The sequence below is a fragment of the Lissotriton vulgaris genome, chromosome 5 (assembly GCF_964263255.1).
Source record: "Lissotriton vulgaris chromosome 5, aLisVul1.2, whole genome shotgun sequence".
NCBI lineage: Eukaryota > Metazoa > Chordata > Amphibia > Caudata > Salamandridae > Lissotriton > Lissotriton vulgaris.
Genome location: NC_141693.1, coordinates 1,578,098,395 through 1,578,121,667, shown reverse-complemented (window position 1 = coordinate 1,578,121,667; position 23,273 = coordinate 1,578,098,395). Strand labels below are relative to the sequence as shown.

The 23,273-nt window shown below is 44.7% G+C and overlaps 1 protein-coding gene across 1 annotated transcript in view; it reads left to right on the top strand.

Annotated features, from left to right (window-relative positions):
* CDH24 (cadherin 24) overlaps window positions 1–23,273 on the top strand; it is a 722,601-nt gene that overhangs the window by 538,508 nt on the left and 160,820 nt on the right. Inside the window, exon 7 of the mRNA XM_086923669.1 lies at window positions 492–745. Within this exon, the coding sequence (XP_086779795.1) occupies window positions 492–745 (254 nt within the window). The remainder of the gene's footprint in view (window positions 1–491; window positions 746–23,273) is intronic.

The following is a 23,273-nucleotide window of genomic DNA, read 5'->3' as shown; positions in this document are numbered from 1 at the left end:
CTGAGCCTGTGCTTTGCATTGCCTAGTGTTTAGGGCCTCAGACACGCAGAGAGCTGTCCACCTCTAGTGCAGTCTAGACTTGGCTGCTGTCAGCTTCCCTCCTCTTCTGATGCACCTGTATAAAAAGACTGGATCTGCAGTGTAAATATTGCTCTATATTTAATCACATGCACGAGGTTTAAGTAGACACAGGATATAGTGATACCTGATCCGGCCATCACAAGCCAGCTGGCAGGGTGGCACCATGGTAAGAGGTTGGCATGATCTTCCAATTATAATTCCATTCTTGCCAAAGAAGTTAATTTCGGTCTAAAATAGTAACTACCATTCTATTGAATACGTGCTGGGAAGACAAAGCTACAGCAATCCACAAGGACACTTCAAAAATTGTAATTGAATACAAAGCACTCTGCATTAAATGAAATTCTAAGCTAGACACCAGTTGTCTGACTCCTGTCTCTCCTTCTTTCTCTCTCTCTGTCCTCCCACAGGCTCTGGACTTTGAGTCCCGCCGCTCCTACAGTTTTCGAGTGGAGGTGACCAACACTTTCATCGATCCACAGTACATCCGCCGCGGTCCCTTCAAGGATGTGGCCACCGTGCGCGTCAACGTAGAGGATGCCGATGAGCCCCCGCTCTTCTCCCAGCCCAGTTACCAGCTTTCAGTGCATGAGAATGGCGAGACGGGTACCCTGGTTGGCCGAGTTAGCGCCACTGACATGGACGCCAAAGGCAGCATTATCAGGTACGTTCTACTCCAACAACATCGATTCTTAGGCATGAAATGGATAATTTTTCACGCCCAACACTGTAAATGTTCTGAATATGAGGATAAATCCATAATGGAGTATTCTTTCACAGTATTGTGCTTCCCTGACACTTGGGGACCTTCCAAAGACAAGTTTCTCCATCACACAGGCTTTTCAAATGGTCGTTAGTTGTGTAAAATAAATAAGCAACAACTATGGATTCGTTGTACAGAATACTGAAAATGCTTCAGTTCTGAAATGATGAGGCTGTGAAAGAAGTATAACGAGTCTCTTTGAGGTTACCTCAAAGGCAGCGAAGGGTGGCACTGCTGCTGCAGAGTTAATGTTTTTTTTCCAGCGTCAGGGCAGAAAGGGAGAGTCCGATAGAGACCCGTCTCAGCGCCTGCTTTTTAGAACTGCCGGTGCCAAGCAGTGGCAGGACCCGGTCCACTTAAAGCCCTGACCAGGTAGGCAGAGGCTCCCTGGTGCTTAGATACTGCAAAACTGTTTTTGAATTTGAATCTGTTTAGACTGTGATTTAATAAGAACTGTTTGTACTCAACGTATGCACAACCAATCAATCAATCAATCAATCAATCAGAGTACTTGTAGAGCGCGCTACTTACCCGTGAGGGTCTCAAGGCGCTGAGGGGAGGAGGGTGCTGCACCTGCTCGAAGAGCCAGGTCTTGAGGAGTCTTCTGAAGGTGAGTAGGTCTTGGGTCTGCCGTAGGTGGGTAGGGAGGGTGTTCCAGGTCTTGGCGGCGAGGTAGGAGAACGATCTGACGCCGGAGGTCGTTCGTTGGATGCGGGGGACAGCGGCGAGGGCGAGGCTGGCGGAGCGAGCTGGCGCGTGGGGGTGTAGAAGCTGAGTCTGCGGTTAAGGTAGGCTGGTCCAGCATTGTGGAGTGCTTTGTGTGCGCGGGTGAGGAGCTTGAAGGTGATCCTCTTGTCGACGGAGAGCCAGTGTAGGTCTCTCAGGTGGGGGGTGATGTGGCTGCGGCGGGGGAAGTTGACGAGCACCTTAAAAGTTACTACATCCAGTAACTCTGTTCAAAGCACTCCTACACATACGCTAAGGTTTTTTAGGTGTTTTTAACCTTTTAACAGATGAGAATTTCAGGAAATCCTTGAGGGGTGATTTCTGAGGGTGGGGTGGCTATCAGGACACGGAGCGGCGCCATCGTTGTGTAGGACGCGCTCTAGTGTTCAAGCATCAGGGAGGATGAGTCTTGCCCCTCCTATATCTTCATGGCCACAGCACAACCATAAAGCAGGCGCACCTATGGCAAGCCCGTCTGCGCCGGTCCTTGACCGGAACACCGTCAGCACCAACCACTATTCCGGTTTGGATATAGATGACCATCCCAGACATGTTTACACGGTGTCCAAATCAAAAGGTATGAGGGGGGGGACTTTCAGACTGCATTGGCAATACCTCATGTTTGCAGTGCAAACGCAGGCTACACCTTCTAAATAGCAAGGCTAAAAGCGTATCATGCCTGACATCAAATTTGGGTTGAGTTAAGGCCACCCTGACTGACATACGCTAGTTACATAATCACGCCCCACACATCCATAACTTATTAGAGGATAGCAGGCTAAACAACCTATTCCTAACGGAAACATGGAAGACTGAAAACCTATGCCCAGATTTGCATTTAGCCTCTGCTGCACCTTCAACACTGTCTGGGAAGCCTGTTAAGGGTTCTTGGGCCTGTGCTGCACCTTCAGCACTGTTTGAAAAGCCAGGTAGGGTTCCTTGGGTCTGTGTTGCACCTGCAGCGCTGCTTGAGATGCCTGGCAGGGGTCCTTTGGTCAGTGCTGCATCTTCAGCGTTGTTTGAGAAGCCTGGTAGGATTCCCTGAGCCGTCCCAGATAACTGCACATGTGTTCATGCAAACAGGGTGGGCAAAGGGGGTGCGTGAAATATAGTTAGTACAACTAACTACATAGGAGCAAATTCAATGGTTTTTTAAATGCTAATTCCTAACTATATAAGGCCTGAAACCTATGGTTTTTTAAGTGAATATATATACATATATATATATATATATATATATCTATCTATATATATATATTTTATGTCACAAAGGGAGCGGCACAACCAGTTTCTTATCGAAGCCTTTTAATCAGAGCTTCACCCCACCAACGCGTTTCAGCCTCACAGGGCTTTGTTCACGGTCAGTAAGTCCTTCTACTATTTTCTTTTTTATACTAGCCCATGTTAGCCTTAGGTGGCATTATGGGAGTTGTAGTATGAAAACAGTATAACAAACAAATCACATTTTTAAAAGAAAGACTGGTGTGTCATTAATTTCATACATATTACTTTACATGTTAAATCACATGAGCAAATTAAATCTTTCAAGTTCGTAATTGGAATAGTTCCAGTTATTACTATCAGTTTGTTGTCGGGTATAGTACCCCATTAAAGTGAAAGTCTTACAGCTGGTACTATCAAGTCACTCTAAATGTATATGGAGGTCTTCCCCAAAGTTCATGCCTCTCGGTGTTTTTGTTCATAATCGAATGATTAAGCGAGATTCCATTTGTCGTAATTTACGAACTATGTCGCCTCCTCTTTCCATTTTGGTGAGCATTTTCACCCCATAGAATCTCATTGTTCTCCAATCTCCTTCTTGGCAAGCATTTATGTGTTTGGCTATTGCATAAAGCATGTTTTTATTTTTGACCGCCCTGATGTGTTCTAAGATCCTCTTTTTCAGCATATAGGTAGTACTACCTATATACTTGATGCCACATCTGCACTCGATGATGTATACCACATTTTTGGACGTGCATGTTATCTCTTGGTCAATATATATGATGTTGCCATTCGGTTCGTCATAGCTTTTTTTGCTGGTTCCTATTTTGCATGCTTTGCATGTAGAGCATGGTTGGAATCCTTTCCTTTTTTTTGTAGCCAATTCTTTTTTGGATTTTTTTTAAAATGGCTTTTTACCAGGAGATCATGAAGAGAGATATTCTTTTTGTAGGTGATGGCTGGTTGTTTTCCTGCTAGTTCTCCAATGTCCGGATCTCCAGATATGAGATGCCAATATTTTTTCATTTTATTGGCGATGATTCCACTTTCCTTACTGTATGTGGTCACAAATCTTGGAGGGTCCTTTACCATAGATTTTTTAGGTTTTTCAATCAGAATTTCTGCTCTTGTTTTTTGATCAGCTTTCTGTTTGCAGTTCTTTAGGATGCGTTCATCATATCCTCTTGATTTGAATCTTAATTTACTCTCTTGAATTTTGATTTCAGCATCTTCAGGTTTGGAGCAATTGATTTTTAACCTTATATATTCTCCATACGGAATGCTTTTCAACAGTGATTTAGGATGAAAACTGGTCCCGTGTAGCACACTGTTAGTGGCTGTTTTTTTGCGGAACAATGTTGTTTCTAATTTACCATCAGATATATAGATCTTCCAGTAGGGGAATTATTAAGAGCTAAACGGAACTGCAGCACAAGAGACGCGTACCAAACCGAAGAGAGAATAATGTGTGAGAGGTTTGCAGCAAGAGGTTACCCAGCAAAGACCATAGCGAATGCACAAAAAGTAGTGGCGGGTAGGAGTAGAGAGTCATTGCTTGTGAAACAGACAGAGACAGTGGAACAAGAAACTAAAACCAGGTTTGTTACAACTTACAACAGTAAAGCATTTTTAGTGCGGAAAAGTTTGACAAAATTCTGGCCTGTGTTACACTCCGACCCAGATATAGCCACCTGTGTAGAAGCATCGCCGCAGGTAACTTTTAGAAGAGCAAAATCTTTGAAAGACCAATTATGTAAAGCGATTGAACCCAGTAAAGTAACATCACCAAATGTACAGGGGTTTTATACATGTAGAAATTGTAAGGCCTGCAGGAACAGTAAGAATGTAAAAATAGCAGTTTTGTCTTCCGAGGCAGAACCTTTTGTAATTCACGAACACACGTCGTGCAATACTGATTATGCTATATACGCGCTGTTCTGCCCATGCAAAAAAGCCTATATTGGCAGTACAATTAAGAAAGCCAAGCTGAGAGTACTAGAGCATTTGCGTGCGATTAAAAACATGGACAAAACTTACCCCATAGCGAGACATTTCCAAAGTCATCATAACCAGAATGCAGATCTGCTGAGCTTCTGTGTCTTAGACACAGTGAAGTACAACGAAAGAGGTGGCAATAGACTACAGTGTCTGAGAAGACTCGAATCTAAGTTTATAATCAGGTATAAGACCATGACACCCCTTGGGCATAATAATGACGAGGAGATGGAAGTACATTTGGGTTAACCTTTTTACACTGAGTATAGTAGAACTGAGTAACAGGTTTTTGCTGTACCCTGGTGCCCCTCTGCCTGTCTTGAAATAACCCTATAGGTTGATGTATATACATGTGCTCTCGAATGATAACTCTTTTAAGAACTGTAATAATATCTTGTTTGTGTGTGGTTTTAATTTAGTTTTTTGTATTTTACAGGGAATGCAGAATTTTTTTGAGAAAGAGGCAATTTCTACAGACAATGAATTGGTTGAATGAAAGTTTTAAGCCCACTGGGGCTGAATTCTAGTATCTTGGGAGAGATTTAAGCATGAGTTTATATTATGTTGGAATGGTCGCCAGGACGAGTGACATTTCCGATAAGGGTAAACAAGGTCCATTAACGTTTTGCCCACAGGGGCTGTATTCTTAACTGACACGGCTACGCTAAGGTATCACATAACCAGTAATAACCCCATATATATAATTGCCAAGGAAACAGCATATATATTATCTTGCGGAAAGCAAGGGAGCATATGGGTTGGGTTATATTTTGGAGCGTAACACTTATAAAGTTGTAACCCTTTGCTTTAATTATGACAATCGATTTATTTAAATTGAATACCTTGTTATATCAACCAATGTACAAAACAGTATGCATTTGTCGTAAGAAAGAAAACATTCCCCATGCTACCGCTTTGTTTAAAATCGCGGAAGTCTTTTGTTTATGTTTAGAAGTCACATGGTGTTTAAATGCTTGAACCAAACTTACACAGCTTGACTCGTGAACAAGGGAGAATTCCCGAAACGCGTTGAGTTTCTCTTTTTTGTCATTTTGCTAAAATAAACACCTTTTGGATGCAATTGGGCTCGTGTCTTTTCATACGGAGAGGAGCGTGTGGAATCACGAAGGTATTGCAGGGCTCGCCACCCGGCACGAGCCCACATCGTATGAGGTCTTGTCAAGGCGGCGTTTTTCAGCGCGTGTGGAAAACCAGATTGATTTTATAGTTTGGATTGACTCGACCCACAGGGTGTCATGAAACGAGAGTAACCGCTTTTGAAGAAGGAACGGATCGCTCGCACAGAGGCAGCTGTCAACTTGGCGAGCGAGCGTAAGACACAAGCGGCTTTGTTTTCTCTCGAAAAAGGAAATTTCACCTTAACCCTGGAGATGGCAGCTGGTCCGCGGTTGAGAGGAAAATAACCGCGAGCCAACAAACATCCATCTAACGCGGAAATTAAAGCCGTGTTTAATCTGTAGCAAGCAACAATGACATCGGCAAGAAGAGATCGGAGAGCACAGGTGGCGGATGAAATGTTTGAAGAAAGCCACGTAACTAAAAGCACTGCACCAGTAACGGGAGAAGTTACGAGTGCCAAATCAACCAAAAGGGTGCTTTGGGACAGACTTTGGAGAGCGCTTAAAGGTGAGCAAAACAAATGGTGGGAAAATACCACTTTACAAAAATACATCGATGTGTCCAGGATTCCGAGAGGTTTGAGGGTTTTTGTCACACCAACCTTCCAAAACCCTGATCCAGAGCTAGTAAAAGAATGGGCAGAAAACAACCATCAATGCTCAATGAATATGCTTCGCATGTTAGTTAAATATGCTGCTAAAGATGTGGAAAGATTAAGCGCAGAGATTGATGAATGCACAGAAGAACTGAAAAAGATATGCAGTGATGAAGAGTTCAAAGGGGAAATGGATAAAATGGAAGCTAATCTGTGCAAAATAGAGGATGACATAAAGAAAAGAAAACAAAGGAAATTTCAAAGGGACTTAATAGACTATCAGAGGGGGCAGATTATGACATTTGCAAAGAAGTACGACCATTTAAGAGCAGCGATGCAACAAAAAAATGCGAATGTACAGCCATCTGATAGCTCCCGCCCTGCGCAAAATGCAGCTGAGGAAGATGGGCAATCTATCCTAAGTACAACAAGTGGTAGTGATATGTCGGTGGATACCAACTTCTCAGGGGTAAAAACCACTGTTTTAGCAGAGTTCGACATGGTGACACAAGGCAAACGGGGAAACAACAGGCAAAACTATCAGCAACGCGGAAGAGGAAACAGAGGAGGCAGAGGAAAAAATACCTCAACATTAGGAGATTTGGGAAGCCCAGTGGGAAGGCGCACAAGGGGCCAACTGAAGCAGAAATGATGGACAAAAAAACAGTGATCAACTTGTCATCGCGTGAACTGACTGCACAAGAGGTAGACTTACTCTCTATGGGTTTGACTTTTTGCCCTTCTAATTCTTTTAATTATACGCAAAGCAAGATAGACCTGTTTTTATTCACAAGGAAGTTGAGGTTAAAGAAATGGTACGCAACGAAAGTATCTGATAAAACAGTTGCAGTGGAAGTAAAACCTAGTCACCTAAGCATAGCAGAGGTGGAGTTAGAACACTGTTTGAATGTACTATCAAATGAAGTAGAACCTAACAGTGATCCCTTCAAAAACCTTAAAGCTGAAGGAATCCCTTTGGATTTAAGTGTAAAAAGTGGGTTCAAGCCGAAATCGGTGTTTTTGCCACCTATCAAAAGTGATGTTGTTGATGTATTTGAAAAGAGTATGTGTATAGAATTGCAACGCATAGCAAATAATAAAAAACACACAAGCTGGAAAAATATCACACAAAGTGAAAGAAAGGCACTTGAAAACTTAAAGAATGACCCCCAAATAGTAATCAAAAAATCTGATAAGGGGGGGAACGTAGTAGTACAATCAAGATCTAATTACATAGCCGAGGGGCTGAGACAGTTATCAGATACCACCACTTACTGTAGAAGCAACAGGATGGAATATGAGAATTCTGTAAAAATTTATAACGCACAACTCTCACAATGGAGGTTGGCGGAGGTTATTGAAGAGGAGGAATTTAGATTTTTGGAGTGTAAGTTCCCCAAATTGCCTGCGATGTATTTACTACCAAAAATACATAAGAGTGCAACGAATCCCCCAGGCAGACCTATAATCTCCTCAAACGGAAGTTGCCTAGAAAACACTTCCAAGTACGTAGACCATTTTCTACAGCAAGCAGTGCAGGGACTACCATCTTATGTAAGAGACTCTGGAGATTTTTTGAGACAAATTGCTACAATTGGCTGGAAAGAGAGCTATTCACTACTGTCGTTAGACGTAGTAGGCTTGTACACTAGTATCCCCCACCAACAAGGATTAGATGCCTGTAGACATTTTTTGGCGAGGCGTTCAGTGTCATATTTGCATCACACACAGATGCTCATACAGATGATGCACACATGCCTAACACAGACATATTTTTTGTTTGACAATAAAGTGTTCAAGCAAACTCTCGGTACTTCCATGGGGACTTGTTTTGCTCCTTGCTTTGCGGGTCTATTCATGGGGTACTGGGAGGATGAAATTGTACGCAGATCGCCTATGTATAAAAAACATGCCATTAGATGGATGAGATACATAGACGACATTTTCGTAATCTGGGAAGGCAATGAGGAACAAGCTACTGACTTTGTGTGCACACTAAACGAAAACACATTCAACTTAAAATTCACACATCACTGGTCCAAAGATTCGCTTGAATTCTTAGATCTAAGACTAAAAGTTGAGAATAATAAACTAGAAAGTGAATTATTCAGGAAATCTACGTCGGGCAATAGCTTGTTGCACGCGCGCAGCTGCCATCCTAATTCCCTTATTCAGAGCATTCCAGTAGGGGAATTATTAAGAGCTAAACGGAACTGCAGCACAAGAGACGCGTACCAAACCGAAGAGAGAATAATGTGTGAGAGGTTTGCAGCAAGAGGTTACCCAGCAAAGACCATAGCGAATGCACAAAAAGTAGTGGCGGGTAGGAGTAGAGAGTCATTGCTTGTGAAACAGACAGAGACAGTGGAACAAGAAACTAAAACCAGGTTTGTTACAACTTACAACAGTAAAGCATTTTTAGTGCGGAAAAGTTTGACAAAATTCTGGCCTGTGTTACACTCCGACCCAGATATAGCCACCTGTGTAGAAGCATCGCCGCAGGTAACTTTTAGAAGAGCAAAATCTTTGAAAGACCAATTATGTAAAGCGATTGAACCCAGTAAAGTAACATCACCAAATGTACAGGGGTTTTATACATGTAGAAATTGTAAGGCCTGCAGGAACAGTAAGAATGTAAAAATAGCAGTTTTGTCTTCCGAGGCAGAACCTTTTGTAATTCACGAACACACGTCGTGCAATACTGATTATGCTATATACGCGCTGTTCTGCCCATGCAAAAAAGCCTATATTGGCAGTACAATTAAGAAAGCCAAGCTGAGAGTACTAGAGCATTTGCGTGCGATTAAAAACATGGACAAAACTTACCCCATAGCGAGACATTTCCAAAGTCATCATAACCAGAATGCAGATCTGCTGAGCTTCTGTGTCTTAGACACAGTGAAGTACAACGAAAGAGGTGGCAATAGACTACAGTGTCTGAGAAGACTCAAATCTAAGTTTATAATCAGGTATAAGACCATGACACCCCTTGGGCATAATAATGACGAGGAGATGGAAGTACATTTGGGTTAACCTTTTTACACTGAGTATAGTAGAACTGAGTAACAGGTTTTTGCTGTACCCTGGTGCCCCTCTGCCTGTCTTGAAATAACCCTATAGGTTGATGTATATACATGTGCTCTCGAATGATAACTCTTTTAAGAACTGTAATAATATCTTGTTTGTGTGTGGTTTTAATTTAGTTTTTTGTATTTTACAGGGAATGCAGAATTTTTTTGAGAAAGAGGCAATTTCTACAGACAATGAATTGGTTGAATGAAAGTTTTAAGCCCACTGGGGCTGAATTCTAGTATCTTGGGAGAGATTTAAGCATGAGTTTATATTATGTTGGAATGGTCGCCAGGACGAGTGACATTTCCGATAAGGGTAAACAAGGTCCATTAACGTTTTGCCCACAGGGGCTGTATTCTTAACTGACACGGCTACGCTAAGGTATCACATAACCAGTAATAACCCCATATATATAATTGCCAAGGAAACAGCATATATATTATCTTGCGGAAAGCAAGGGAGCATATGGGTTGGGTTATATTTTGGAGCGTAACACTTATAAAGTTGTAACCCTTTGCTTTAATTATGACAATCGATTTATTTAAATTGAATACCTTGTTATATCAACCAATGTACAAAACAGTATGCATTTGTCGTAAGAAAGAAAACATTCCCCATGCTACCGCTTTGTTTAAAATCGCGGAAGTCTTTTGTTTATGTTTAGAAGTCACATGGTGTTTAAATGCTTGAACCAAACTTACACAGCTTGACTCGTGAACAAGGGAGAATTCCCGAAACGCGTTGAGTTTCTCTTTTTTGTCATTTTGCTAAAATAAACACCTTTTGGATGCAATTGGGCTCGTGTCTTTTCATACGGAGAGGAGCGTGTGGAATCACGAAGGTATACATATATATATATATATATATATATATATATATATATATATATATATATATATATATATATATATACACACAAAGTCTCCAAGTGATAGGAGCCATAGTCCATGCACGGGGGCTTCAGAACAGACAAGGTGCAGCCCCTAATTAGTCACAGCAGAGAAGAAACATAACAAAGCCCAACTCAATGGCATTGTGGCATTTTATTCTAAATAACGCTGGCAGCAAGTAAACTTCATGACGCGTTTCGTCTACTTAATAATCCTTGTTCAAAGGTGAGCAAGCTCAAGGTGTTTAAATCTCAATGAGCACGTGACCACAAATACAATCCTACAATTACCACAATGCATCAGTAGTGTCATTGTAATATTGAACACTTGTGACTTCAGGAGGATACTGTTTAGATACAAAGACAAAGAGATGATGGACGGAGTGCTAAACATTGCAAACACTCACCCCCAGTCACAGATCTGGGTTGAATCCATCATCGTTCTTTAGCTCCCTTGCCACCCCAGTCTTGACCCTGTGCTTCATGGGAACAGTCCAGACCGAACTACCAAGCCATGTCTTCCCTCGACCGGAAACAAGCATCCTGGGACTGGTTTCTGGCTAACAGTCGTCATCAGCCAGGCTAGCTTGAATCCAGTGGCAAAGTGAGCAAAGGACCCACGTCTGGGCATACCCTGCCAACTTAGGACAAATAAAGCAAACACAAAGAGATCATGGACGGAGTGCTGAACATTGCAAACACTCCCCCCCAGTCACAGATCTGGGTTGAATCCATCATTGTTCTTTAGCTCACTCATCCACCCCATTTCAGACACAGCTATATGCATATCAGTCTTGACCCTGTGCCTCATGGAAACAGTCCAGACCAAACTGCCAAGCCATGTCTTCCCTGGACCGGAAACAAGCATCCTGGGACTGATTTCTGGCTAACAGCCATCATCAGCCAGGCTAGCTTGAATCTAGTGCCTAAGTGAACAAGGGACCCAGGTCTGGACATACCCTTCCAACTTAGGGCGAACAAAGCAAACACAAAGAGATAATGGACGGAGTGCTGAATTTTGCAAACACTCATCCCAGTCATGGATCTGGGTTGAATCCATCATTGTTCTTTAGCTCACTCCACCACCCCAGTTCAGACACAGCAATATACATATCAGTCTTGACCCTGTGCCTCATGGGAACAGTCCAGACCAGACTGCCAAGCCATGTCTTCCCTGGGCTGGAAACAAGCATCCTCGGACCGGTTTCTGGCTAACAGCCATCATCAGCCAGGCTAGCTTGAATCCAGTGGCAAAGTGAGCAAGGGTCCCACTTCTGGATTGCCCAGATGTGGGTCCTGTGCTCTCCATGCCACTGGAATCAAGCTATCCTGGCTGAAAAGAGGTGAAACCCAGAAACCGGTCCTAGGATGCTTGTTTCCAGTCCAGGGAGGACCTGGCTTGGCAGTTAGGGCTGGACTGTTTCCATGAGGCACAGGGTCAAGACTGATTTGCATATGGCTGTGTTCAAACTGGAATGGCATGGGTGAGCAAAAAAACGATAGATTTAGGCCCAGATCTCTGTACTGGGGTGAATGTATGACATTGTTCTGCATCCTGTCCATCAACTGTTGTTTTTGCATTTGTCACCCCGAGTGGAACGGGTATGCCGAGAGGTGGGTCCTGTGCTCTCCATGGCACTGGAATAAAGCTATTCTGGCTGAAGAGGGGTGAAACTCAGAAACCTGTCCTAGAATGCTTGTTTCCAGTCCAGAAAGGACCTTGCTTGGCAGTTAAGGCTGGACTGTTCCCATGAGCCACAGGGTCAAGACTGATTTGCATATGGCTGGGTTCAAACAGGAATGGCATGGTGAGCAAGAAAACAATGGATTTAGGCACGGATGTCTGTACTGGGGTGAATGTATAACATTTTTCTGCATTCTGTCCATCAACAGTTCTTTTAGCATTTAGATGCTACAGTCTCAAGATAATATTCCATCCACATGCATGTGCTTAAAAATAACAGTCCCAATTATTTTCCCAAACTGTATTCATTTCCTACTGCCATGGAACACAATCAATATTGCTTTGTCAGAGTCGGTAGGAAGATATGATTCATGTCCTCTCCCTTTCTCACTTGTGTGCGTAAATTCCTTGGAAATCCTTGTGTCACATGCAGGTAAATGGGACATGCTCCTTAAATTAGATCCAGCACAAAGTCTCCAAGTGACGGGAGCCACTGCAGGGTGGCTTAGGAACAGGCAAGGAGCAGCCCCTAAGAGCACAGAAGGAATGTAATGAAGCCCAACTCAATGGCATTCTGGCATTTTATTTTAAATAACGCTGGCAGCATGTTCTTTTCCTGACGCGTTTCGGCTACTGAATAAGCCTAAAGTGCTTAATGAACATGTGTCCACAGGTTCCGAAGCCTGAGGTATATAACTTTATCGATATATACCTCCACACCTACAGTGAGGTCCATAAAGGTCCCGGGTGAACACAGGCTCTAGTAGAAAATGCCTTTAGTGATATAAGTATGCCAATTTGATAGTATGTACATTTTTAGTCAAAGCAAATATTGGCAGATTTGTTGTTAATCCTATCAGGTTTTTTATCAACTTGTGCATCCAGACGACTCATTTCTGCAGTAAAACATTGTTTTGTGTCCAGTGAAGTGATTGGTTAATATTTCCAATATTTGGAAAATTAATTGTACAGTAGTGTTTAGACAGTTTGAAATGTAGACCCGCCAATCTTGTATGATTCACATTTCTTGTTTTATACCGGTGTTTATTTAGTCTAAATTTGATTTTGCACTCAGTTTCTTATATGTAGCATTCACATAAATATTTCAAACTATAAATGCAATTGTCCGTATTACAAATAGCTTGCCCTCTTATTTTGAATATGTTTACCACTGCGTTCTTAGGCGGTATTTACATTCTTAGTGCCTGCACCAATTCAACACTGGGGAAATGTGTAAGCGTAATATTACAAGTATTTTAATTCTTCCAGGAAATATTACTCTGTGCATATGATATGTTGCGTTACGTCTCTCAGCAGCCATTTTGCTATCTTCATTACTGAGGTATTGTCTTGAATGAATAAACGTACCCAGGTAAACCCGCTGGCAGCGGACTGTAATGAAGGCATCATCAGTACACATGAAAGAGGATCATTCAATGGATTGAATTATAAGTGGGAAGCAATTAACTCATTTTGGCCTTCCTGTGCATATCAGATATGAATAAATGTAAATTAAGTGCTACAAGGCTGCATCCCTGCTTCAGTCCATTTCCTGTTTTATTGTTCCTTGTCAAGAGGCCAATAAGCCCTAGCTTGATCCTCATTTACATATTTGTATGGAAGGCTGTTGTCATATTTCGTAGGCATCATTTCATCCCTTGAGACTAAATTAAATATTGTTTAAAATGTGATCTAAGCACCAAAGAGCCTATTCTTTTCAAGCGAATTTGTATGGACTTTGATAGTGTCCTCTGTTGAGGAATTCTTTCTGAAGCTTACATAACTGAGTCGAACTAAAAGACAATGGTCCTGGTTACGATCTTGGCATATGGGATACTGATATTCCATCACAAACGTGACGGATATTCAGTCTGTCCGTATTAAAGCTTCTATAGGATATAATGGAATTGTAATTTGGCGTTTGTGATGGACTAAACCTTTGTCCTCTGTCTGTGCTATCACAGCTCATAAATGATTCTGTAACTTATTTGAGGCCTCATCTTACGAGGGGTCCAACAGGGCTCAGCCCAATCTCCTTCTTTTATACTTCTTTACGGTTTTCAATTCAGTCTTCTCCTTTGAAATCATCTTTTGCAGCTTGCAGTTAGAGCACACCTCATATTGCCAGTCTTCGAAAGGAGTGTGGAAATTTCAGGATGTGTGTCTCAACTTTTGTTTGGGGGTGAGCCTGGATTATTTAGCAAGCACTGGCAAAATCAATAGATTTTGCCTTTTTGCCATGTTGGCTTTGACAATATTTTATACCGATGTTGAGAACTAGCAAAAAAGAAATGTTTTTTGTTGTTGCAATGCAGCACCACCAGAAAAGAAAAGAGACAACTTTGTGATTGTGATGCTGGTCACCATGCACACATTTTCTTTTTTTACTATTCAAAGATGGCAGTAAATAATAAAACATGGGGCAGATTTACGACTTCTGTCGCATCTTTGCTAATCAGCAGAGATGTGCCAGAAGAGTTGTGACACATCGGTCCACCCGTGCTCCACCACTGATGCGCCGCATTTACAATGCAGCGCACCGTAGTGCTCGGATGGGCAGATGCGTGACGCATCCCCGTCGGAAATGCAGCGCATTGCTGGAGTTGCTTCGCAAGCGCGACGCAGCTCCAGCAAGGCTCGTCGTGCCCTATCCCTAACATGATGCATCAATCCTTACGCCTGCTTGAAGCAGGCGCAAGGTTTTGACGCAGCATGGCCCTAAAAGTGAGTGAGTGAAGTCTTGTAGATTTCACTCAGCCACTTTTAGTGGCGTTCCTGCACCGGAACGCCCCCCCTGTGCAGGAACGCCTTCTTGTGGCGCAGGACTTTACAACATGATGCATCTCCCAGATGCGTCACGTTGTAAATACCCCGCACCATGGCGCTGGATTTGCGCCGCCGCTGCATCACAAAAGTGACGCAACAGCGGCGTAAAAGAGGCGCTAGGGGCTTGTAAATCTGCCCCCTTATGTTTACTTGTGTAAAAATGTTTTTTGTTTTTTTTAACGAGTTGCCTTGCAGCAGCTGCCATCTCCTGGTCCCTCCAAAAACACTGAAGGTACTTTGGGGGGTATTTGATAAGGGACAGCACACAAGGAAGAGAGCAAGAACACATATGCACTCTCATGGAGGACCGGTACTTGAAATGGGCCGGTACTGTCCGGTACGGACTACCGGCACTTCTTTATTTTTAGTTGGAGAGTACCAGCACTTCTCAAGAGAAATGCAATGCTTTAAATTGGAGAGTACCGGCACTTCTCAGAAACAAGCCGGTACTCTGGTACAGAGTACCTGCACTTCTATTTTTCAATTTAAAGCACTGTGGAGGGCTGAGAGAAAATCTAAAAAAGCAGTTCCCTGAATGTGAGCAGTGGAAGGTTATACGACATCCAGCAGGGGCGGATTGGCAAGGCGGGCATTCGGGAATGGGCCGAAGGGCCGGTGCCTCAGTGCCCTCTGTGGGCCGTTTTTTTCTCCCCTGTCCCAGTCCACAGAGAGTGGACTAGGAAAGGGGAGAAAAAAAAACGGTCCACAGAGTGCACGGAGACAGAGACTGAGAAAATGAAAGCAGCCTCGCTGTGCGGCCAGACAGCGATTGTCAGCTGTGGGCTCTCCTTCACCCCTACACTGCCAAGCAATCAAGCTGAGGCTGGGCTGGGGAGGGGTGATTGTTTGCAATAATCGGCCTCCCTGGGGGCCAAGTGTTTCTCAGGCCTTTGAGCCATTTGCACCTCTGCCCCCTGGCGCCCATGCAGCCCAGAAACGGTGTTAGTCTTAACACCTCGCCCACAGCCCTTCACATTCAGGGCATAGTGGGCGAGGAAGAATGGGTCTTGCTGTGGGGGCCAGGTGATGTTTGGAATTTTTTTGTTTTATTTATTTATTTATGCGATTTTATATAGCGCGGACTTTACCCGAAGGTGTCAGAGCGCTTCACACTAGGAACAGCAATAATACATGAGGAGAAAATTATAAGTGGACAAATTACAAAAGCAAACGTTAAGTTACATGAATCAAAAGTGACAATAGTGAGCAACCAAAATACAAGAGGAGCAAACGATACATTACAGGAGGAAAAAGAGATATGTGTGCAGGTTACAAAAGCGTACAAAATACAAGTAGAGGTATAATACTGCATTTAATGGCAGACACTCCAGCACAAGAACAAACATTACGTAGGCAATGGTGGCACTTGTGCAAGTATCTAAAGCAAACAAAAGTGAGAGGTAGCAAACAATGTGTTACAAGAGAAAAGTGACTTGTGCAAGTTACAAAAGGGTACCATACACAGGTACAAGGGTAATACTACAGTAAATGGTAAATACTCAAACTGCCAGAACACACTGGGAAGACACTTCCCATGCACCAGCTTCACCGCAGCCTCCCCCTGGCTACCTGGCTACCTTGGATGACCCAGAAAGCTGTGTTTTGTGCTCCCCTGCCAGGACATTTTCCCAAGGCCTGGAGGGTTGATTAATTTACTAATTGCAGGGGCCTTACCTCTGTTCATGTTCTCCTGAGCTGAAGGTCTGGGGAGGGCTGAGTAGGTTAGTAATAGCAGGGGCTTTGCTGCTTTTCAGGTGCTCCTGTGCTGGAGGGCTGGAATAATTTTGTGACAAAAAGGGGCCTTGCTATTTTTTTTAGTTGCTCAGCATGTAGGCCATTGTCACCTTGGCCCTGTGTCATGTGCAAGAACAGTATCCTCCCACTTTCATTCCTTGTCTGTGGAAATGGTGTTTCATGAAAGGGCACGCGCATTGAATGTGGCACACGCCCCTTAAATATGGGCCACGCCTCTTGAATGTGGGCCACTTTTTTCGTCAGTGCCCGGGCCGAATTGTGATCCCAATCCGACCCTGACATCCAGTCAAAAAGGATGGTAAAGAAGAAATGATGCAGAAACCAGCGCGAGGATAGGAAGGAAAGCCATTGAACACGAAGCATGGACATGAAAGTCAACCAATCATAAGCCATGTGCTGTGTCCTACTGTAGAGTTTGATTTTGGAATGGTCCACAAGAGGTATTCTGTCAATGGACTGCTAAAATCTGTGACTTAAAATGAACCCAGAAAAGGCAGAGATGATGGTGGGTAGTGGACAAGGCTTTGTTGTGTATGCCAGGCATCTGGTCACACCTGACCCTCCGCCAGATCCAATTACAAAAGTTCACAAGCCCAAGGTTAGAAGGGGTCCGGTTTTACCTTGGTTTCTCAAACCACCAATGTGGTCAAGGGTGTTTTTGTGAGAGCCCTCCATTACAAAGAGGAATTTCTCCAGTCCTGACAATCCGCATCACGTGCCAGCGGGAGGATGCTTGCTGAAGGACGGGTTATGCAAAAAAGGCATATTTGGGTCTGTTAGCTACCTCATTAGGCGTAAGCAGAACCTGTAGAATGCCACAGTGAAAGCCATTTGTCATCTGAAGCGACACGACAGTTCTCTGCTGCGGAAGCCAGCATCCCGGAGCCGCGTTTAAACACCTGCGCGCGTGGCCTTGTGCGCCCCATAAGACGGGGCGTCCTTTTCAATGAGCGGATCAGCTTTGACTTCCACGTGCAAATCTCAGCTTTCTATCATGCCTGTGTGTCAGTCAGTGCGTCAGTTCGGGGCTTTGCGTCACTTCCGGAAGTTCTACTCCGAACGACCCACCCTTTCTTTACAAGCAAATCAACCACAAAACACCTTACCCCCCCTTGCTTATAAAAAACACAGAAAGCCCTCGCAGTGGTAGGACAGCCCTGCTCATAGCTTAGCAGCAGTTGTGGTATAGAGCCCAGGGAAGTCTGTCTGTCAGTCTGAGATGTCCAACTGTTGATTGGTTCTGCAGCATTATACAAAGCACACACCCTGCTTACAACACGTGGTGCCGCTGTCTTTTATCACTTATGTGCCGCAGCCTTTGGTCCTGCTGCGCTCCAACTGGATAATCAAGTTACTGTTTTCTATACTTGACACCCCCCCACCCCCAACCCAAAGTAACTAGTGTGAGCCAACGAGACGTACTGTGTGTAGTAGTAGTGATTTGGGATAGAGATACAACATGACACGTTGTAATCTCAGCGCACAGTCAGAAACATATGTTAGGGAAACATTTTTTTATACATGGGAACTGTAAATAAATAAATAAGGCAATTACAACAAGCCTTTGCAATGCAATCGGTCTCGCTTTTGGGACCTTACAAGTATTTTGCGATGCAGCACGTTATTGCACATTACTGCTAATTATGTTAAGGCTGGAAGGGCAACACCTCATTCTAAACTTATACAGAAACCATTAAAGATAAAAACATGCAAAGCAAGAACAAGCTGTAGAAATTCTGTACTACAAGTCGTGAAATTATAACAAAGGTACAACAGCAGGGGCGCGCGCAGACATACAATCCATGCCATTTCATGTAAACGAAATTGCTGCCGTCCACCCTCAGCGCCAAGAAATTGCTTGGTGAACGTGTGCTCTACAAATCACCTTTAACATAACAACGCACACATGCCTCTTTCTGTACAATATATCAATATATGCCTTGCCTAAGCAATACAGGAGTGCCAGAAGCCGGAAACGCTGCAGTCAATGCATACTACTCTATACCATCCTTGAGTGTTAGAGGGCGCCATCCATTACTGCCAGCTCAAATGCTCTTTCCTGTCCTCAGCCAAACAGGAAATTGCCTCTTTGGGGAGTTAGCGGACTCTGCCAATTGGAGGGGGCGGGGGGCGGTGGGGTGCAGGCAGTTGCCAAGGCGCAGGGCATGGTAGCAATAACAGACATATTAAAATAACAAAAGTTCGATTGCAAAGCTTCCTGCCCAGCTTAATGAGTCTGTGTCATACTGGATGAAGGGGTGATGCCACCCCTTCCTAAGTTACTGGGTGCAGGTGTTAACATCTGTTAGACCTGGCACCATTGGCGTGGGTCTCCCATCAATTTTTGCTGTTGCCTCATGTATTTTTGCTGGTGTTAGATGCTTTGGGCACTGTGCCACTGCTGTCCAGTGCCACAGTGCAAGTGCACACTATTGTAAATTGATATATTAATCTGTGTTTCCATGGTTGGCTTTTTGGTTTATTTGTCAGATCCTAGTACAGTGCACTGAGTGTGCCCAGGGCGTGTAAATACAAATGCTGCTGGTGGGCCTGCTGCACTGGTTATGCCACCCACAGAAGCAGCCTTGTAAAATGTGTCTAAGGTCTGCAATTGCAGAGCCTGCGTGCATCTGGGACTGTCATGCTGACTAGGCAAGTGCACCCACTTGCCAGTCCCTAAACCTTCCCTTTTCTTCATATCAGTTACTCCTTTGGCAGGCCCAAGGGCAGGGTGCATTGTAAGTATAAGGTAGGACAAGCCCTAATGTGTGCGGCATGTCCTAATAGTGAATTACAGCCATTTTCGTTTTCACTATTGCAAGGCTCGCTGTTCTCTATAGGCCAGAATGGGCTGTTAGAATTATTACATTTTATCATCTTAAATGACTCAGAGAACATGGTAGAAATTCAAGTTTAGAATGCCTGAACTCAGAATGATAAAATGCATCTTTTAGTAAAGTTGGTTTTATGTTGGCAAATACCACTTTTAGAAAATAGGCATTTGCTTTCCTAACCTTTCAGGCCTGCCTCTGCTAGGTTGTGTATTCCTTTGTCTGGTTTTGTGAGTGACAGGGCTGGGGGATTCCAAGAGACAGGATGTGTCAGCCCAGTGGTGAATAGAGAGATCTGCATCTAGATGGGAGGGAGGAGTTGCACCTGAATCTTGAATAGGGATGTGCCTGCCTTCCACAATGCTGGCTCCACCTCCTGGGGAGCGGCTGATGTCTCTGCCCTGCTCACTGAAAGAACAACAAAGTGCTCCAGGACAGTACTTCCCTTCCACAATGCTGGCTCCACCTTCTGTGGGGCATCTGATGTTTCTGCCCGGCACTGTGAAAGGAAAGGAGAAGTCTGGTAAACAGAGTGCTTCAGAACTGGTTTGGACTGGGCAAAGGCCCCTCTCCCCTCAGAGAACAAAGTACTTTGGGGTATAAATATTGGGACCCTGATCCCATGAAATTAGATCACTTTGGACTACAAGAAGAAACCTTTACTGAGGAGAGGAACCTGAAGAAACTGAGGAGAGACTATTCCCAAGCTGAAGAGCTGCTTGGGAGATTGGCCTGCAGTGGTTGCCTTACTGTCAAAGGAAAGAGAAAGGAACTTTGTGTACTTTGCTTTCAACTTGTAAGGGATCTCCAAGGGCTTGGAAAAGAGCTTGCCTCCTGCTGAATTCTCAGGGACAACAGACTTCACCCCCCAGCTCCCCAGAGTTATTTGGAAGTGTCTTCTGCTCTTTTGGGCCTTCTGAGGAACTGTGTGTCGCAAGGAGCTGGAAACGCGACTCATCTAGGAAGAAGCCTGTCGCTGTTGCTGTGCCTGCCGTTGCAACTCAGAAGGCGGGTGTCGCAGCTGTAGCTGTCGCATTGCACCGCATCGAGGGAAGAGTCTCGCAACTAGATCGGAGCATGTCGCCGTCACTGTGTCTGCCGTCGCAACTCCGAAGGAGGGTGTCGCCGCTGGAACTGTCACACTGCATCGCATCGAAGAAAAGCGCCTCGTATCCCGAAAAGTGTGCCGCCATCAGAGCTGCTGCCGTTGCATCGTGGATGTTGCCGCTGTAGTTGTCGCATTGCGTGGAAGCGTCATGCATCATGGTAGATGAGTGTCGCAGTTAGAGCTGTTGCCGTCGCATCGCTGAAGCAGGGTGTCGCCGCTGCAGTCGATGCAACGAACCAAGAACTTCTCGCATCCCCGGAGAAGCGTGCAGCATCTGGAAGATCTTCACGTCTTTATTTCTTTGTACTTGAACTTTGCCGCACTTCCCTCGCTGAGACATTGCTTGTCGTGGAAGCACAACGCAACCTAAGGTACATTGACGCAAAGTGTTGCATCTTAAGAACTGAACTTAACTAAGCTAAATCTACCATCTTAAAGTAATAGTATTGTGCATTTTTGTCGTTTATGGTCTTGTGGTAACTCTATATAAAGTATACCTATTTTTGATATAAAAACGTGGTGTGGTGTCCATCTGTAGTGTTGTCACTGGGTTACTGTATGTGGTCACAAATGCTTTACACACTGCCTCAAAGATAAGCCTTTTTGCTCGTGCCAAGCTACCAAGGGGGTGAGCAGGAGTTATTTTAGGAGTGTAATCCCCTTATCATGACTAGAGGAAAGGGTCCCTATTTGTCACAAGTGCCTACCTGTGCCAACTAGAGATCCCCAAATCTAACAACATCTATAAGTGCTGACAGGGCAAGGTTCACACACATGTGTTGGCTGTATGCATGGGTCACAGATACATCACCATTGCAAGCCAATCAGTAATTACATTAGGATTCTTGGGGAATATTTTGTCAGAAGTACACCGCATTCAGGGAGAGCTGGTAATATGTGTGGATGAGACGTGCACTGCTAGGGGTGGGGCTGCTGAACAAGTCAGCTCTTGATCCACATACACATGTAAAAGTCATACTTCAAATAGCCACAGGATTTGGTGTTGCCCAAAATTAGACGAGCTTCTAAAAGTAGCGCCATAAAAGAAGATACTGTTGGGGGCTTAATGTTACAAGAATGAGGCCTGGCCTTGAGAGATAATGTGCAAAAGCGAATCACTACACAGAAAACAAGCTTGGTGTCAGCGACGTGCTATTGGCCCGCACCAGATCAGCTAGCCTATCAAATTGCCAAAAAGAGGTGACTATGCGATGACGTTTGTCCAAGTTATACCCTGGCAATTTGCATGTGAAAAAGGGTCTAAATGTCCCTCTTCTTCCACATAACGACCCAGGTGGTGCCTCACACCATGCACATGCAATGGGTGGGATGAGGAAAACACTGCATTTGTGCTCGAAGGGTGGGGGAAGGGCTCAACACAAATTGGGTGGGTGAGAGCAGATGACCTTGATGCTCTAAAGTGGGCTCCTGTGGTGGCCTAATACAAATTTTATGAAGGGTGTGCACTGAACAAAAGGAAAGGTTGCCATTAGGAGTGCTTCAACACCGTCTGCCACCGCACACTATGTGCACGCCTCCATGCCGCAGGGATCCGAGACAAGGCTCTGGATTGGACCACCTCCTTCCTCTCCACCAAAACCCAGAGCGTCCACCTCCCCCCCATTCCGTTCCAAAGCCTCCAAGATCATATGCGGCGTACCCCAGGGATCCTCCCTCAGCCCGACGCTGTTCAACATTTACAATTTACATGGCCTAGCTCGCACATGTAGCCCGACAGCACAACCTCAACTTAATCTCCTATGCCGACGACACTCAGCTGATCCTCTCCCTCACCAAGGACCCTATCACTGCCAAAGCCAACCTCCACGAAGGAATGAAGCCCATCGCCAACTGGATGAAGACCAGCCGTCTGAAGCTGAACTCCGACAAGACGGAGGTCCTCATCCTTGGCTCCAACCCTTCAGCCCGGGACGACTCCTGGTGGACGACGGCACTGGGGGCAGCCCCGACACCCACCGACCACGCACGCAACCTGGGAATCATCCTCGACTCAACGCTCTCATTGACCAAGCAATTCAACACCGTCTCCTCCTCCTGCTTCCACACCCTCCGCATGCTCCGCAAGATCTACAGATGGATCCCGACAGATACAAGAAAGACAGTCACCCAGGCACTTGTCAGCAGCAGACTCGACTACGGAAACACCCTCTACGCGGGACTCCGACCAAGCTCATCAAATGACTGCAAAGCATCCAAAGCGCCTCGGCACGACTGATGCTCGATGTACCACGCCACAGCCACATAACCCCCCACCTGAGAAACCTGTACTGGCTCCCCATCAACAAGAGGATATCCTTCAATCTCCTCACCCACGCACAGAAGGCACTCCACAAGACCGGACCAGCCTACCTCAACAGCCGGCTCTCCTTCTACATCCCCAACCGCCAGCTACGCTCCGCCGACCTCTCACTCGCCACCGTCCCGCGCATCCGAGAAACTTAAGACCTGGCTGTTCGATCAGTAGCGCACCCCCACCCCAGCGCCTTGAGACGCTTGCGGGTATGTAGTGCGCTTTACAAATGATTGATTGATTGAATGGACAAAAAACTCACTGGATGCACAT